This window comes from Schistocerca cancellata, chromosome 12, assembly GCF_023864275.1.
Source record: "Schistocerca cancellata isolate TAMUIC-IGC-003103 chromosome 12, iqSchCanc2.1, whole genome shotgun sequence".
NCBI classification, from domain to species: domain Eukaryota; kingdom Metazoa; phylum Arthropoda; class Insecta; order Orthoptera; family Acrididae; genus Schistocerca; species Schistocerca cancellata.
In genome coordinates, this window is record NC_064637.1 from 148,382,336 (window position 1) to 148,402,343 (window position 20,008).

Consider the following 20,008-nt stretch of genomic DNA (forward strand, 5'->3'; position numbering starts at 1 on the left):
AGGCAGAAGCGACTCTCATCGCTGAAGACGACACGTCTCCATTCGTCCCTCCATTCACGCCTGTCGCGACACCACTGGAGGCGGGCTGCACGATGTTGGGGCGTGAGCGGAAGACGGGCTAACGGTGTGCGGGACCGTAGCCCAGCTTCATGGAGACGGTTGCGAATGGTCCTCGCGGATACCCCAGGAGCAACAGTGTCCCTAATTTGCTGGGAAGTGGCGGTGCGGTCCCCTACGGCACTGCGTAGGATCCTACGGTCTTGGCGTGCATCCGTGCGTCGCTGCGGTCCGGTCCCAGGTCGACGGGCACGTGCACCTTCCGCCGACCACTGGCGACAACATCGATGTACTGTGGAGACCTCACGCCCCACGTGTTGAGCAATTCGGCGGTACGTCCACCCGGCCTCCCGCATGCCCACTATACGCCCTCGCTCAAAGTCCGTCAACTGCACATACGGTTCACGTCCACGCTGTCGCGGCATGCTACCAGTGTTAAAGACTGCGATGGAGCTCCGTATGCCACGGCAAACTGGCTGACACTGACGGCGGCGGTGCACAAATGCTGCGCAGCTAGCGCCATTCGACGGCCAACACCGCGGTTCCTGGTGTGTCCGCTGTGCCGTGCGTGTGATCATTGCTTGTACAGCCCTCTCGGAGTGTCCGGAGCAAGTATGGTGGGTCTGACACACCGGTGTCAATGTGTTCTTTTTTCCATTTCCAGGAGTGTAGTTTGCTCTTGCCACATGTACTTCGAGGTACTAACCAACCTAAAAATAAACTACTCCTAATAGCTATAATTATAAATTGGTTCAAATGACTCTAAGCACTATGGGACTTAACATCTGAGGTCATCAGACTAAGAACTACTGAAACCTAACTAACCTAAGGACATCACACACGTCCATGCCTGAGGCAGGATTCCAACCTGCGGCCGTAGCAGCAGCGTGGTTCCAGACTGAAGCACCTAGAAACGCACGGCCACAGCGGCCAGCTATAATTAATAATCTGCAAATGAAGTAAATAATGATGTAATGTTGGTTAGTGCTCGGTCGTCAGTGAGCAATAAAAATACCTGAATTTCTACCCCTAACATTTCATACAGAGGAGTCACCTAAAAGATGCACCTCAAATGCTGCATGACATGGAAAGTGCTATTAATGTGCGTTTTCCACATAATGGACTGGTAGTCAGGGACTCGTATTGTTAGCCAATAAACGAAGTGTAATAAAACTTAGAAAGTTAAGTTTCTCAGCAAACATACACATTTTATATGGAACAATGCCTACTGACACTAACAGATTAAGAGTGGGGTAAATTAGAACGTCAGTGGTGTCACTTGCACGATTCTAGTGCACGTCATTTACTGGATGTCGTATTTGAAAAGTTCCCACACTGACCCTTGTGTGTCCTACAACCTGCATAGTAGTTAGGTTGTTGTGTTTGCTGACTGTGTTTGTGTGTTTCTTGAGTGCATTGCGACATGCTAGTCAGTAAGTGTGTGACAGTTGAAGGTGTAGAATGAGATTTTCACTCTGCAGCGGAGTGTGCGCTGATATGAAACTTCCTGGCAGATTAAAACTGTGTGCCCGACCGAGTCTCGAACTCGGGACCTTTGCCTTTCGCGGGCAAGTGCTCTACCATCTGAGCTATCGAAGCACGACTCACGCCCGGTACTCACAGCTTTACTTCTGCCAGTATCTCGTCTCCTACCTTCCAAACTTTACAGAAGCTCTCCTGCGAACCATGCAGAACTAGCACTCCTGAAAGAAAGGATATAGCGGAGACATGGCTTAGCCACAGCCTGGGGGATGTTTCCAGAATGAGATTTTCACTCTGCAGCGGAGTGTGCGCTGATATGAAACTTCCTGGCAGATTAAAACTGTGTGCCCGACCGAGTCTCGAACTCGGGACCTTTGCCTTTCGCGGGCAAGTGCTCTACCATCTGAGCTACCGAGCACGACTCACGCCCGGTACTCACAGCTTTACTTCTGCCAGTATCTCGTCTCCTACCTTCCAAACTTTACAGAAGCTCAGATAGTAGAGCACTTGCCCGCGAAAGGCAAAGGTCCCGAGTTCGAGACTCGGTCGGGCACACAGTTTTAATCTGCCAGGAAGTTTCAGTTGAAGGTGTAGGTCGTGAGCGGACGGTGGGATTTACCAATGCAGAAAAAGCGGTATGCTCATGGTGTACGGAGAGTGTAGGAAGAACGCTGCTCGTTCTTGGATGGTGTATGCGGTAAGATGTCCGAATAGACGTCAACCATCTCGGCAGTTAGTTATCAGCCTCTTCAGTCAGTTACGTGAAAGTGGTAGTGTAACACCTGCACGACGTAACAAAAGGAAACAAGTGACAACAGACGGGGAAATTTACAGAAGGTCAGCATGTTATTTCGCGAGCATGAGGAAGTGCAATGACTCGGGCAAGTGTCTTACACATTCTCTATTGACATAGGGGCCATCCCTACCACGTCGCTCTCCGTCAAGAGCTGCAGGGAAACTATTATGAAAATCGCATTAACTTCTGTACATTCGCATTGAGACAGGACACTGAAGATGTATCATGTATCTTGTTTAGTGCTGAAGCAACATTTACAAATCATTGCCAGGTAAACGGTCGACACATGCAGTATATACAGGGTGTTTCAAAAATGACCGGTATATTTGAAACGGCAATAAAAGCTAAACGAGCAGCGATAGAAATACACCGTTTGTTGCAATATGCTTGGGACAACAGTACATTTTCAGGCGGACAAACTTTCGAAATTACAGTAGTTACAATTTTCAACAACAGATGGCGCTGCAAGTGATGTGAAAGATATAGAAGACAACGCAGTCTGTGGGTGCGCCATTCTGTACGTCGTTTTTCTGCTGTAAGCGTGTGCTGTTCACAACGTGCAAGTGTGCTGTGTACAACATAGTTTATTCCTTAGAACAGAGGATTTTTCTGGTGTTGGAATTCCACCGCCTAGAACACAGTGTTGTTGCAACAAGACGAAGTTTTCAACGGAGGTTTAATGTAACCAAAGGACCGAAAAGCGATACAATAAAGGATCTGTTTGAAAAATTTCAACGGACTGGGAACGTGACGGATGAACGTGCTGGAAAGGTAGGGCGACCGCGTACGGCAACCACAGAGGGCAACGCGCAGCTAGTGCAGCAGGTGATCTGACAGCGGCCTCGGGTTTCCGTTCGCCGTGTTGCAGCTGCGGTCCAAATGACGCCAACGTCCACGTATCGTCTCATGCGCCAGAGTTTACACCTCTATCCGTACAAAATTCAAACGCGGCAACCCCTCAGCGCCGCTACCATTGCTGCACGAGACACATTCGCTAACGATATAGTGCACAGGATTGATGACGGCGATATGCATGTGGGCAGCATTTGGTTTACTGACGAAGCTTATTTTTACCTGGACGGCTTCGTCAATAAACAGAACTGGCGCATATGGGGAACCGAAAAGCCCCATGTTGCAGTCCCATCGTCCCTGCATCCTCAAAAAGTACTGGTCTGGGCCGCCATTTCTTCCAAAGAAATCATTGGCCCATTTTTCAGATCCGAAACGATTACTGCATCACGCTATATGGACATTCTTCGTGAATTTGTGGCGGTACAAACTGCCTTAGACGACACTGCGAACACCTCGTGGTTTATGCAAGATGGTGCCCGGCCACATCGCACGGCCGACGTCTTTAATTTCCTGAATGAATATTTCGATGATCGTGTGATTGCTTTGGGCTATCCGAAACATACAGGAGGCGGCGTGGATTGGCCTCCCTATTCGCCAGGCATGAACCCCTGTGACTTCTTTCTGTGGGGACACTTGAAAGACCAGGTGTACCGCCAGAATCCAGAAACAATTGAACAGCTGAAGCAGTACATCTCATCTGCATGTGAAGCCATTCCGCCAGACACGTTGTCAAAGGTTTCGGGTAATTTCATTCAGAGACTACGCCATATTATTGCTACGCATGGTGGATATGTGGAAAATATCGTACTATAGAGTTTCCCAGACCGCAGCGCCATCTGTTGTTGACAATTGTAACTACTGTAATTTCGAAAGTTTGTCTGCCTGAAAATGTACTGTTGTCCCAAGCATATTGCAACAAACGGTGTATTTCCATGGCTGCTCGTTTAGTTTTTATTACCGTTTCAAATATACCGGTCATTTTTGAAACACCCTGTATCTGTTGACAGTCTCCATTGGTCCTTGGAGTGTAAACGTGTGGTGTGGGATAGTGAACCATCAGCTCATAGGCCCGTTTTTCATAGATGAAGCACTGAAAGTGTACAAGTATCGCAACCTCCTAACAGACCATCTTCCACGTATGCTAGACTACGTACCTCTTCAGACTGAGAGGAACCTGTGGTATCAACATGATGGCTGTCCAACCGATAGTGCACGAAGTACCACAGCATGTCTTCACGAACTGTTTCCAAATTGTTGCGTTGGACACAAGGAACCTATACTTTAGCAGGCCTGTTACCCAGATTTGACGCCTGTATACTTTTTTTCTGTGGGGAAAGCTGAAAGACGTTGTCTTCAAGGACAAACCAACTGCACCAGATGACACGCAATGACGTATCACTGCAGTCTGTTCGGACATCTCGACTGAAAGGCTAGCATGTGTGCACCAGTCATTCTGTACCAGACTGGAAGCGTGTTATGTACCAGACTGGAAGCGTGTATTGCCACAGCCGTTGGTCATTTTGAACACAACCTATGATGGCAAATTATCTGGTTACTAGAAAGAGTCTTTATAACTAATGTATGCACCTGTGCCGGGATGGTTCCTTTGAAAGGGCACGGCCGATTTCCTTCCCAATCCTTCCCTAACCCGAGCTTGCGCTCCGTCTCTAATGACCTCGTTGTCGACGGGTCGTTAAACACTAACCTAACCTATGGATGCACCTGTGTTGTTCTTTAGCTCATGCTACCACATTGTACAAGTGTTGGTGTGGGAACTTCCAAAATACTATATCTTGTAAACGATTCGCATTAGAATCCTGCAACAAACACCACTGACCTTGTAATTTATCCCCCTTTTAGTTTGTTGATAGCAATAGGCATTGTTCCATTTCAAAAAAGTGTTTGCTTGCACAAAAAATTACAGTTTCTAAGTATTATTATAATGTGTTTTTTTGCTAAAAATACGAGATCCTGACTACCAATTCATTGTGTGAAAATTGCACATCAATAACACTCCCCATTTCCGCAATATTTGTGGTGCACGTTTTAGGTGATTCACTCTGTATGCTGAACAAATAACTGAGGACGTAGGCTGTGAATTCTACTCTGAGATGTAGATGTTTTCACAGGAGAGGAATTCATGGTGGGCTGTGTCGAACCAGTCGGCACAGTGAAGACTCCCCCTGCCGCACCCCTGACCCTCCCCCCAAAAACCTGAAGCATCAAGGAATCCTCAGTTTGGTAGCTGAGGGAAGTGTAGACGCAGATGAAGACTTGACTAGAGTAAGCTAGTGCAAATGTACATCCACTAATGGCCATTAAAATTACTACACCAAGAAGAAATGCAGATGATAAACAGGTATTCACTCGACAAAGATATTATACTAGAACTGACATGTGATTACATTTTCACGCAATTTGGGTGCATAGATCCTGAGAAATCAGTACCCAGAACAACCACCTCTGGCCGTAATAACGGCCTTGATACGCCTGGGCATTGAGTCAAACAGAGCTTGGATGGCGTGTACAGGTACAGCTGCCCATGCAGCTTCAACACGATACCACAGTTCATCAAGAGTAGTGATATGCGTATTGTGTCGAGCCAGTTGCTCGGCCACCACTGACCAGACATTTTCAGTTGGTGAGAAATCTAGAGAATGTGCTGGCCAGGGCAGCAGTTGAACATTTTCTGTATCCAGAAAGGCCTGTACAGGACCTGCAACATGCGGTCGTGAATTATCCTGCTGAAATGTAGGGTTTCGCAGGTATCGAATGGAGGGTAGAGCCACGGGTCGTAACACATCTGAAATGTAACGCCCACTGTTCAAAGTGCCGACAATGCGTACAAGAGGTGACCGCGACGTGTAACCAATGGCACCCCATACCATCACGCTGCGTGATACGGCAATATGGCGATGACGAATACACGCTTCCAATGCACGATCACCGCGATGTCACCAAACTCGGATGCGACCATCTGATGCTGCAAACAGAACCTGGATTCGTCCGAAAAATGACGTTTTGCCATTCGTGCACCCAGGTTCGTCGTTGAGTACACCATCACAGGCGCTCCTGTCTGTGATGCAGCGTCAAGGGTAACCGCAGTCACGGTCTCCGAGCTGATAGTCCGTGCTGCTGCAAATGTCGTCGAACTGTCCGTGCAGATGGTTGTCGTCTTGCAAACGTCCCCATCTGTTGACTCAGCGATCGAAACGTGGTTGCACGATCCGTTACAGCCATGCGGATAAGATGCCTGTCATCTCGACTGCTAGTGATACGAGAGGCCGTTGGGATGCATCACGGCGTTCCGTATTACGCTCCTGAACCCACCGATTCCATATTCTGCTAACAATCATTGGATCTCGACCAACGGGAGGAGCAATGTCGTGATACCATAAACCGCAATCGCGATGGCCTACAATCCGACCTTTCGCAAAGTCGGAAACGTGTTGGTACGCATTTCTCCTCCTTACACGAAGCATCACAACAACGTTCAACGCCGGTCAAGTGCTGTTTGTCTAAGAGAAATCGGTTGGAAACTTTCCTCATGTCAGCACGTTGTAGGTGGCGCCAACCTTGTGTGAATGCTCTGAAAAGCTAATCATTTGCATATCACAGCATTTTCTTCCTGCCGGTTAAATTTCGCGTCTGTAGCACGTCATCTTCGTGGTGTAGCAATTTTAATGGCCAGTAGCGTATTTTGCAGTAATTAGGCGGAAATGTAGAGGCTTACACAGGATAGAGCAGGGTGGAGAGCGTATACACTTCGTGCTGAAGACCACATCAACAGTAAATCTGACACTGGCAGGGAGACTTTAGATTTCTTAGTCACAGAGCTGTTTTTCGTCGTGACACGTACACCAAAAGCATCACCAATGTAGCTGTACCACACCTTTTGTGTGCAGGGTACCGAGGCAGTGCCCGTCTTTCGAAATAATATGTCAAAAAATTATCAACCCCTGGACTAAGCAGATTGCACGTGCCGACACTGTACAGGTGTTTATTGAAAACGCCATCCGATGTGAGGCAGAATGTGCTGAGACGTTAGAGAGATTGTAGTGAGAGCTTACAAGTGCGAGTTGATGGCGTGCTCGCTGCCCACGGAGTCGTTGCTGCCCCAGTGGAAGTGCAGCTGTTGGAAGACATACGGCGCCGACAGAGGTCCTCCGTGCAGCGTGATGGGCAGTGCCGGATCCAGTTTCAGCAGCGCTGAAAGCAACGACACGGAAGTTCAGCAGACCACAAGGTAGTGTTTCGGGCCATTACTGTACACTACGTGCAGTGTTACTGTTAAGTATGAGGGTCACTTCAAAAGAAATGTACACCATTTTTGTAAAGATACAGTTTTCATTCTGCATGTGTGAAAGTTTTACAGTGTGCTGCTTGTTTTCAAACTTAGTTCAACCTGTTCCCGTGAGTGGCGCCGTCACAGCATGTCTTCAAGACGGCTGCTACACTCGACGTTCGTCAGGAGCAACGTGCTGTCATAGAATTCCTGTGCTGTGAAAACGAGACAGTGGGAAACGTCCACAAGAGGTTGAAAAAGGTGTACGGAGATGCTGCAGTCGATCGCAGTACAGTTAGTCGGTGGGCGAGCAGGTTACGTGATGAAAGCGGGCACGGCAATATTGCGGATTGTCCTCGGAGCGGCAGGCCTCGTACTGCACACACTCCAGACAATTGGTGACTGCTGACAGACGCATCACAGTGAACGAATTGTTACGCTACGATGGGATAGGGGAAGGAAGTTTTGCAGAATACTGAAAGTGTTGGCGTTAAAAAAGGTTTGTGCAAGGTGGGTTCCCAGGATGTTAACAGTGGCTCACAAAGAAACAAGAAAAACGGTATGCAGCGAACTTTTGCAACAGTAGGAGAATGGTGGAGATGAATTTCTTGGAAGAATTGTGACGGGTGATTAAACACGGCTCCGTCATTTTTCACCAGAGACGAAAAGGCAATCAATGGAGTGGCATCATGCAAATTCACCTGAGAAAACAAAAATTCAAAACCACACCTTCTACTGGAAAATTTATGGCTATGGTGTTTTTCTATTCTGAAGGACTCTTGCTTGTTGAAATCATTCCAAGTATAACCACCATAAATTCTGATGCATATGTGATGACAATGAAGAAACTTCAAGCTCGACTCGTGTCCGACCACATCGGCAAAAGCACGATGTTTTGCTGTTGCACGACAATGCACAGCCACATGTCAGTCAAAAATCCGTGGAAGTGATCATAAAACTCGGGCCACAGTCATTACTACTTGAAAGTGCTGCTGGATCAGAGCACACATCTGTTATGCTGGAAGCGTGACATGTATGAAGCTGGTTGCTCGCTAGTGTCAATCTTACATAGGCGTGATAATTGACGCTACGAGTCAAGCCAAGCCTGCAGCTTACGCTGTTGCATTTGGCCACAGTCGGCACATGTGCAAAGTCCCCAATACATTACTAGTGTCTGCCATGGTCAGGATAGTATTGTGCGTAGTTGTGAGGGCATTGTCGACAAATTGTTATTGGTCTTATGTTGCGTCCTTCTGTATCCTGTGTGTTTGTTGTTTCAAGAGGTGCCATATCGAAGGTTTATACCATACATAGGGAAATTGGGAAAACATCATCCGCTAAGTCACAACGCTGGTTGTAAGTCGGAGCTCACATAGTCACTTCACTTACAGATTATCGACACACTGGGACTGAAGAAATGTATAAAAACATCACAAACAGGACTCAGTCCCATGCGTGATACTGTGTGCTGAATGCGTTGACATTCAAAACTGTTTGGAGTCATCTCAAAATGAATATAGAGCCTGTATGATTTTCAAGTGAATCATATACCATTCTTCCTGCAAAATAGTGGCAAGTTCAGGAAGCGATGATGGACATAAATAGCGATCACAAACTCTTCTCTCTAGACTGCAGAGGCTCAATAAAATTGATATCTGGTGATTGTGGTAACCAGGAGAGATGCGACAATTCAACTCCGTACTCACAAAACCAATTGTGTGAGCAGGGGCCTTGTTGTCTTGGAGCACAGTATCACTATTGGGGAGCAAATATTGTACTGTGGAATGGACCTAATCAGCCGAAATTGTCACATAATCCATGGCAGTAATGTGACCTTGCAATCCGTGAAATGCCACGATATGGCTGTCCAAGTCAACACTGAATCCTGCGATGGTCCACTATATGAATGTAAGCTTGGCCACATAAATAGTGTGAAATAAGACTCATCCAACCAAAAGGCTTTCTTCTATTGCTGCATAGTCCATTTTTGTGAGTAGGATGATTTTGTAGGTTCTGGTTCTCTAGCTCAATTTTATAAAAAATTAAAAATTGCTCGTTTACACTCACAATTTGGTTATTTTTCACAAAATTGACCTAATTATCCAGAACATAAAAAATCATCCAACTATCCCTTTACCTAATAATTAATAATTATAATATCATATAATAACAATATAATAATATAATAATAACTATAATAAAAAATTATTTATTTTACATACATTTCCCATAGTTGAATGTAATAAAATAAATAAAATGAATTAGTTAACAAAGGTAAATTATATTAAAAATAAAATTGACAACAAAAAATGGACAACGTTAAGAAGATAACTAAATAAAATGTATTAGTTAACAAAACTAAATTATTTTAAAATTATTAACTCTGAGCGTAAATAAAAATATTAAAATGTATTAGTTAACAAAGGTAAATTATATTGAAAAAATCAGTTTTTATTTTTTGTATCTTTCTTAAAATGTTTTAGAAATGTATGTAAACATGAAGTTAACATTTTTATAAATTTTTTTAAGTTTTTCATTCATTTATATAGAAGCAAATGTTAATAATTAAAAATTTTCAGTAAATACTCTATTTTGCACATCATATGTAAGATTCTTTTTACCATACATTTATCATTAAAAGTTGCACAAAGTTTCATAGTTGTTTTTTGTGTAGTTACAAATTCTTTCTATGTGTCATATTAATTACATAAATTGGGTAATTATTTATAAAACTAAATGGACTAATATCAATTAGTGGATTAATAAGCCACATTTCTTGAGGAAAAACTTAATTTATACCATTTTTAAATAAATATTCTGTAGTATAACATGATCAAATAATGACAAATCAACTAACTGATTATTTTTACGATTTCTCTGAAATACAACAAAAACAAAATATGGCATATCAAATTCTGTAGAGCTATAGTAATTTGTTGTATCTAGTACAAAACTCTTTTTACCAGGTGAACTGGCAACTTCTTCTGTTTGAAATTCATAAAAAGAAATAGGAATTTAAGGATTTTTTAAAAATATTTTCACGTCGTTCAAGTCATAATTTGGTTCATATTTAACAACAGGTACACGAATTTCTATAGATACTATAATAATTTTCCCTTCTTTAGGTAATGTACTTTTATTTCAATTCCAGCATCATTTGTATCAGACCAACATAGAATTACATCTCCAGAAAATGAACTACGTGTAAAAATTACAGTTAAGTCTCCTTCAAACATAATTTCTTTGTTGTTGTTGCTGTGGTCTTCAGTACTGTGACTAGTTTGCTGCAGTTCTCCATACTACTCTATCCTGTGCAAGCTTCTTCATCTCACAGTACCTACTGCAGCCTACATCCTTCTGAATCTGCTTAGTGTATTCATCTCTTGGTCTTCCTCTACAATTTTTACCCTCCACGCTGCCCTCCAATACTAAATTGGTGATCCCTTGATGCCTCAGAACATGTTCTACCAACTGATCCCATCTTCTAGTCAAGTTGTGCCACAAACTCCTCTTCTCCCCAATCCTGTTCAATACCTCCTCATTAGTTTCGAAAGCTTTTATTCTCTTCTTGTCCAAACTGTTTATCACCCATGTTTCACTTCCACACATGGCTACACTCCATACAAATACTTTCAGAAACGATTTCCTGACACTTAAATCTATACTCAATGTTAACAAATTTGTCTTCTTCAGAAACGCTTTCCTTGCCATTGACAGTCTACATTTTATATCCTCTCTACTTCGACCATCATCAGTTATTTTGCTCACCAAATAGCAAAACTTCTTTACTACTTTACGTGTCTCATTTCCTAATCTAATTCCCTCAGCATCACCCGACTTAATTCGTCTACATTCCATTATGCTCGTTTTGCATTTGTTGATGTTCATTTTGTATCCTTCCTTCAAGACACTGTCCATCCTGTTCAACTGCTCTTCCAAGGCATTTGCTGTTTCTGACAGAATTACAATGTCATCGGCGAACCCTAAAGTTTCTATTTCTTCTCTATGGATTTTAATACCTACTCAGAATTTTTTTTCTCCTTTACTGCTTGCTCAATATACAGATTGAATAACATCGGGGAGAGCCTACAATTCTGTCTCACTCCCTTCCCAACCACTGCTTCCCTTTCATGCTCCTTCACTCTTATAACTACCATCTGGTTTCTGTACAAATTGTAAGTAGCCTTTCGCTCCCTGATTTTCCCCTGCCACCTTCAGAATTTGAAAGAGAGTATTCCAGTCAATATTGTCAAAAGCTTTCTCTAAGTCTACAAATGCTAGAAATGTAGTTTTGCCTTTCCTTAATCTAGCTTCTAACATAAGTCGTAGGGTCAGTATTGCCTCACATGTTTCCATATTTCTATGGAATCATAATCTTTAAAAAATCCACCAAGTAATGATAATGGATAAAGTACTTCATTACTTTCACTATTTATTTCTCCTGTATTAAACTTATTTTGCCAGTAACAGATGAAGTTAAATGTAATAAAACTGTTGATGAAATAAAAGGGTGTTCAATTCTAGATGAAATATAATTTCCTTTTTTTATTGTTACAATGTCAAACAATTTAGTTACATAATTATCAATTAACTTTTTGTTTGATTTTCCTTTCATAAGTTGGATAATCTCTACCATCATTTCCAATAATACTGAAATTCATGTATAATTGTGCATCATTTGGATGTAGCCAACCATCACGAATATTTATTTCAATTTCTGTATCTTTGTTAGGAACATTTAAAATTTTTTACTTTTTTCATTAACAGGAAATGAATAAAACTGATAACTTTCAATTTTATTCATGGCATAGTCTAATATTGTTTTAGTAATTATTCAGATTTGTTCATGACAGTCTAATATAGTTTTAGTAATTATTTATTAAGATAATTTTTAAAATAACTGTTACAGTAGCACCATTAAAGTCAATTAAAATAACTTTTTCATCAGTTATAGTAACTTCTAAATCTTGAATTGTATAAAAAAAGGAACATTTACAGGTTATTTTGGTTCATAAATTATATGTCCACCAAATTATGCATTAGGTTCAAGTGAAGCAATAATATTAGTTTCTTTATGGAAATGATCATTATGTATTACATACATTCCATCAGCCTGATTGAAATTTATATTTACTAATTCAAAAGGAAATTTTTTAGGAACATCTTTAGCTACAGCTTTTTCATTAGGTAAAAACAACTTGATTATTAAATCCAAGTAAATTTCCAATACCCTCTTGTATATCCATACATAATTTTACATCACTTTTAATAATAATTCTATTTAAAATTACATCTGCTTTTAATATGCATATTAGGTTTTTTAATGTATAATTCTTTTGATTTTTAAAACTATATTGACCTACAGGAATATCTATTGTTTCTCCATCACAATAAAGTTTATTATTTTTTGTTGTAATACTTGGTATTAAAAATGTTGAATAAAAACCAACTAATGAAACATTAGTATAATTATCACAGGTAATCTTTTTCTAAGTATACTAGATCTATCACTAAGTTGAAAAATGCGGCTCGTTTACTACTGGAAAAATTATTAATAAATATAAAAATTATTTAAAGAGTAAAATAAATGTAAAATTATAAATAAATGAAAAATATAAATAAATAAATTATTAAATAAATGGACAAAACAGATTGGGAACCTAAAGTAAGAATTCCAAAACATAATTTAAAAAACAAACATGGTAAACTTTTACCAAATTCTATACGATGTGCAATAATTGGATCAATTGGTTGTGGAAAAACAACATTAATGATTGATAATTATATTTTAGCTCCAGGATGGTTAAATTCAAATAAAAGTAAACATTTCTATATTTATTCAAAAATTTTAGAACAACCAATGTATCAGGAATTTATAAAACAATGTAAAAAAATTGAAGATAAAATTAATAAAGAAATTGTTAGCTTTATCGAAAATAATGAAGACATTATTTCATTAGATAAGTGTAACGAAAATTCAATTGTTGTATTTGATGATTTTATTTTATAAAAGAAGATATTGTAAAAGATTATTTTACTAGAGGCAGACACAAAGATATATATTGTTTTACATTTTGCTCAAACGTCTTCAAAAATACCAAAACAGTTAGTTAGAGACAATTTAAATTTTTTAAATATGACAAGATGATACAAACTTAAAACATATTTATCATGAGTTTGTTGGTGGAGATTTAAAGTTCTATTATTTTAAAGAAATGTGTAGTAATGATTAATATTTTGCAGCTGTGACTTATTAAACTCACAGTTCGGTAATTTTCACATCTGTCAACACCTGCTTTCTTTGGGATTGGAATTATTATATTCTTCTTTAAGTCTGAGGGTATTTCCCCTGTCTTGTACATCTTGCTCACCAGATGGTAGAGGTTTGTCAGGACTGGCTCTCCCAAGGCCGTCAGTAGTTCTAATGGAATGTTGTCTACTCCTGGGGCCTTGTTTCGACTCAGATCTTTCAGTGCTCTGTCAAACTCTTCACGCAGTATTTCATCTTCATCTACATCCTCTGCCATTTCCATAATATTGTCCTCAAGTACATCGCCCTTGTATAGACCCTCTATATACTCCTTCCACCTTTCTGCTTTCCCCTCTTTGCTTAAAACTGGGTTTCCATCTGAGCTCTTGATATTCATACAAGTGGCTCTCTTTTCTACGAAGGTCTCTCTAATTTTCCTGTAGGCTGTATCTATCTTACCCCTAGTGAGATAAGCCTCTACATCCTTACATTTGTCCTCTAGCCATCCCTGCTTAGCCATTTTGCACTTCCTGTCGATCTCATTTTTGAGACGTTTGTATTCCTTTTTGCCTGCTTCATTTACTGCATTTTTATATTTTCTCCTTTCATCAATTAAATTCAATATTTCTTCTGTTACCCAAGGATTTCTACTAGCCCTCGTCTTTTTACCTACTTGATCCTCTGCTGCCTTCACTACTTCATCCCTCAGAGCTACCCATTCTTCTTCTACTGTATTTCTTTCCCCCATTCCTGTCAATTGTTCCCTTATGCTGTCCCTGAAACTCTGTAAAACCTCTGGTTTAGTTAGTTTATCCAGGTCCCATCTCCTTAAATTCCCACCTTTTTGCAATTTCTTCAGTTTTAATCTACAGTTCATAACCAATAGATTGTGGTCAGAATCCACATCTGCCCCTGGAAATGTCCTACAATTTAAAACCGGGTTCGTAAATATCAGGATATCTTACCATTATATAATCTATGTGATACCTTTTAGTATCTCCAGGATTCTTCCATGTATACTACCTTCTTTTATGATTCTTGAACCAGGTTGTTAGCTATGATTAAGTTATGCTCTGTGCAAAATTCTAACAGACGGCTTCCTCTTTCATTTCTTAGCCCCAATCCATATTCACCTACTACGTTTCCTTCTCTCCCTTTTCCTACTGTCGAATTCCAGTCACCAATGACTATTAAATTTTCGTCTCCTTTCACTACCTGAATAATTTCTTTTATCTCATCATACAGTTCTTCAATTTCTTCGTCATCTGCATAGCTAGTTGGCATACAAACTTGTACTACTGCAGTAGGCATGGGCTTCGTGCCAATCTTGGCCACTATAATACGTTCACTATGCTGTTGGTAGTAGCTTACCCGCACTCCTATTTTTTTATTCATTATTAAACCTTCTCCTGCATTACCCCTATTTGATTTTGTATTTATAACCCTGTATTCGCCTGACCAGAGGTCTTGTTCCTCCTGCCACCGAACTTCACTAATTCCCACTATATCTAACTTTAACCTATCCATTTCCCTTTTTAAATTTTCTAACCTACCTGCCCAATTAAGGGATCTGATATTCCATGCTCCAATCCGTAGAATGCCAGTTTTCTTTCTCCTGATGACGACATCCTGTTGAGTAGTCCCCACCCAGAGATCTGAATGGGGGACTATTTTACCTCCGGAATATTTTACCTATGAGGACGCCATCATCATTTAACCATACAGTAAAGCTGCATGCCCTTGGGAAAAATTACGGCCGTAGTTTCCCCTTGCTTTCAGCCGTTCACAGTACCAGCACAGCAAGGCCGTTTTGGTTAGTATTACAAGGCCAGATCAGTCAATCATCCAGATTGTTGCCCCTGTAACTACTGAAAAGGCTGCTGTCCCTCTTCAGGAACCACACGTTTGTCTGGCCTCCCAACAGATACCCCTCTGTTGTGGTTGCACCTACGGTACGGCTATATGTATCGTTGAGGCACACAAGCCTCCCTACCAACGGCAAGGTCCATGGTTCATAATATAATTATTAATCATTAGGTCAAGGGATAGTAGGATGATTTTGTAGTTTCTGGATAATTAGGCCAATTTTGTGAAAAATAACAAAATTGTGAGTATTAATGAGCAATTTTTTATTTTTTACAAAATTGAGCTAGTGAGACAGAACCTACAAAATTATCCAATTTATGTTGTATTGGCACAGCACCACATTCTCCTGTTACGGGCATTTGCGTCCCTCCATATTGTTTGGGCGCTGACAATGTGCATGACTGTGACATTCAGTTCTGCAGTAACTTTTGCAGCTGTCGTCTCCTTAGTTTTCGTCACAGTCCTCTTCAGTGACTGTCCGACACGATCACTAACCTCACACTTCCGCCCGAATTGTGACTTAGTGGATTATGTGTGTTCGCTCGCCCTCTACAGAGTATAAATCTCGGATACAGTGCCCCTTGATACACCAAACACTTCGGCTGTCTTGGTTCCAGAAGCACCCTCCATACGAGCTCAAACAATATGCCCAAATTCGAACTCACACAGCTCTGACACAGCACACTGTTCTGACCTTGACTGACAGTTGCAATGCAATGAAGACCTTTCACAGCTGGCAGTCCTGGTCCAATACAGCAACACCAGCTGCAAGCTTGGTTAGTGTCTACATTTATGTCCAAGCATGCATTTCTCGCAGCGATCCCATACACCATGTGCCCTAAGACAGGCACCTGTAGCAAGTGATGTTAGTCGGATTGCCTATCTTAAGGGGACATTGTATGTTCTATGCTGCAAATGTTAAATTATCTTATTTTGTGACCCATTATCTTGGAAACTTTTTAAGACACCAACTTACAATTTTCCATAATTATTGAATGCTCCTTTCTAGATACAGTGAATAGAATTATTACTAAATTTGTATTGTTGGGGCATGTTATCTTTTTTTTCATCACTCAATTTTTTGACAGAATTTTGTAAATAAATTAACACAAAAACAAAACAACTCAGGATATCTGGTTCCATATGTGTTGAATCTCACACTTGGCACGCTGTGAATATTTCATGTCTCTACCATCAGTACTTTTTTAGAAAATGGGTCATTTACTGCAAAAAAATGTAGGAAAGAGATATTGAGGTTTAAAACTTTTCTGTTACAAATTATTATACAGACCTAGATTACTGCGTCTTTTATACACTAGAATTGCTCTGGCCCATAGACTGTGTCTTCTTCAGTGTCTCAACAGCCCAGTGCTTGCCTCCTCCTTTTCTTTCTTGCTTCTTTTGTCTTCTGCTTCACATACACGAAACTCTTCCAGTTCTCACAGTCCTTTATCTATGTTCTGTCCCAATCTTATCCCTAACTTCTCCAGAACCTTAAGTTTTCCATATTTCCCACCATTAAAAGTTATTAAAGCATCAGACATTGCTAACTGTTAAGGCCAACAAATACATTTTTAGGCACATGGCACCACACAACATTATTGAAGGACTCATTCACATTCTGGGTCTACCCATGTAAACACTTCTTTAGTAGATCAGGATTTGCCAATCTCCGTAAATAGGTTTGCTTGCCTCCATTACTGCCAAAGGAAGGGAATTTTTATGCGTTAATTCATGCAGGGTGCCAGAAAATTCAGCTTGCCTATGTTTACACCAAGTGTTTGGTGGAGGTGGACACAAAGCATGACATAGATTTTCGTCGGTTGATATTCGATGAAAGAAAGTGCTTCACACAGCTCTTTTCATCTTCTCTAAATTGTCACAGTTATCTCTAATGGCTTTCCCATAATATTTCTGTAATTTATCAATTACTGTGTCTGTTAGAATTCCAGCACATTTTATTGTCTTGCCATCAGACAGTCTTGTGTTACCCAGCTTGGTTTTTAGGACTGATTTGTTTATTCGTAATGCCAACATCTGAGACGTAGCAGTAGGACAAAACAAAGCAATTCACAGCCTTCTAGACTGTGTAGTTCCCAAGATATGACTGCTCAACTGCAGCAGTATATGCGTAGTCAGTCACACATCAACATTCAATATATTTTTTGAAGGTCTCACAATTTTCTGATTTTAATGTATTATATTCCAAAATGTTCAGGAAAGTCCAAAGTATATTATGGAGTAGAAAACAGAAAAGTCAAATTTCAACAAATTTCATGTACAATGTCCCCTTAAGGTGCATGAAAGATTTTTCCAGAACAGTTTTATTTTGGTCGCCCTATGGATGGCTTACCGGTGTGTCCATTGTTGGTGAGGTTGGCCTCCCACGGGATGGAGCCAGGATAGTACAGCCAGAGTGCCGGGGAAGACGTCTTCTTTGTGCGGTCCTCCTGGATGTTGACCGGGCTCTGCCGACTGCCTCCGCACATGGGATACAGCTCCGCCCAGTGGTCCGGACCTACAACACCAGGGAACAACTTATACATGACTATGTTGCAAATAACAGATACAGAATAACAACCAGATGCCATCGACTTAGAAAACCCACATCATCTTCCTGTCAAGGAAATGACAGCCAGTAACAACCAGTGCAATGTAGTGGACACTGGTTACTCCAATCTGCAGGAAATGTGGCTGCGAGTTGTGACTGATGCACCGGTCCCCTACCATGAAACCTGGGATGAGGACTGGGTGTCGTAGGCGAATGCACTCTGGAATAGGCAGCTCACAGATTCATACCATACAGCTATACATCCGTCACTCACATGCAGCCAGAGACTACTCTCATCACTAAAGAGAACTGAGCTGCTTTCCAGTCTCCAGTCGACCCTTTGAAGACACGAGAGTAGCTGTGCTTGGCAGTATCATGGTGTCACTGCTAGCCGGCCAGAGGCAAACGTGACCTTAACCCCACTGAAAGCACATGGTTCCCAGTGGTGCTTAACAACACATCAGGTGCAACATGGGCCCATATTCCATACATGGACGATGTTCAGTCACCCACTGCTGCCATCACAGTGTGTCGACCTTGATGCTTATTTGTACTATGTGGACGTTCAAAACCTGGGTCTACAGGTGTGGGAATGCTGCACAGACTACTGTTGAAATCGGGGGCCGGCCTGTGTGGCCGAGCGGTTCTAGGCACTTCAGTCTGAACCGCTGCAGGCACAGGTTCGAATCCTGCCTCGGGCATGGATGTGTGTGATGTCCTTAGGTTAGTTAGGTTTATGTAGTTCTAAGTTCTAGGGGACTGATGACCTCGGATGTTAAGTCCCACAGTGCTCAGAGCCATTTGAACCATTTTTGAAATCAGCGGCACACCAGTGATACGTTTTGTCCAACATGTTCAGCAATTCATCAGTTCCACAATTAATAAAATATTCCGGATTATTATGCCTTCAACCATGGGGTAGCAGCAACTGCGGAGGAAGACAACCGACAACGATCAGTTGTGACCAGGCATTCAAAACATGTGACGTCATGCCACTGAGCGGAAGCACGAGTAAAAGGAATTGTGCTGCAGTCAGTAGCGAGCCAGGATGTGACTCAGAAACTCAAAGAAGCGACGATTCCCCTTCAAAACGTCCTCCGCAGGTGGGGACGAAACTTTGGGTTTAAATGTGAAATGCATTCGACCACGGCACAATAACCGGGAATATTTCCATAACTGTGTCATTTCCAGCCATTTGATAACCCGTTAATTCGTCCTTTCAGCTTTCCGCTGGTTCACTATGCGATCCCGTTCAAATGGTTGAAGCTGTCCAACAGGAGTACGTTACTCGTCGACGGGGCGTGGTTCTACCCTAGAATGAATGTCTCAACCGTTGTTCATCTCTAAGCTCAGTACAGTTACTGCCTGCAACGTCAAAACAGAGGGCACAGAGACAGGCCTCCTGAGCTCCATTTGATCGCTGATGACCGCAGCAGATGAATTGCTAACACTGTAACTCCTCAGTATGCACATAATGCACCCAGGCGCCAATGCACAAAGCCCTTGAGGGTGCTGCATATGCATCTTTAATCAGGGCAATTTGAAGTGGGACTTCAATGTCCAAGAATTTGGGTTTACTGGTTCATACTGACTGGTACAGTGGTCTCTCGTAACCACATGTTTGAAACTGTCTCCTTAGGGGACTCAACTTCACTGGAAGATTTTTGCATCTTTTGTCACTCGGGGGCAGTCAAATGAAAACTAAACACGAGCCACAAGCGGACCGCGGAATGGCTTCATTCAAAAGCTATCACCGCACGAGTTAAGACATTTATCCCACTGGGAGAGGAGACCATCAGTTCCTGTTTTGTAGAACGCAGTCGACCGCTGACGGGTCCACAACTTCACCCACTCTTGCCCTGTCTCGTC

General features: G+C 41.6%; 1 protein-coding gene across 1 annotated transcript in view; it reads right to left on the reverse strand.

The window, feature by feature from the left end:
• Positions 1–20,008, reverse strand: part of LOC126109809 (carbonic anhydrase 1-like) — a 117,735-nt gene that overhangs the window by 33,246 nt on the left and 64,481 nt on the right. Inside the window, exons 3-4 of the mRNA XM_049914869.1 lie at positions 17,942–18,106; positions 7,258–7,396 (exon numbers count right to left, since the gene is read on the reverse strand). Of these exons, the coding sequence (XP_049770826.1) occupies positions 7,258–7,396; positions 17,942–18,106 (304 nt within the window). The remainder of the gene's footprint in view (positions 1–7,257; positions 7,397–17,941; positions 18,107–20,008) is intronic.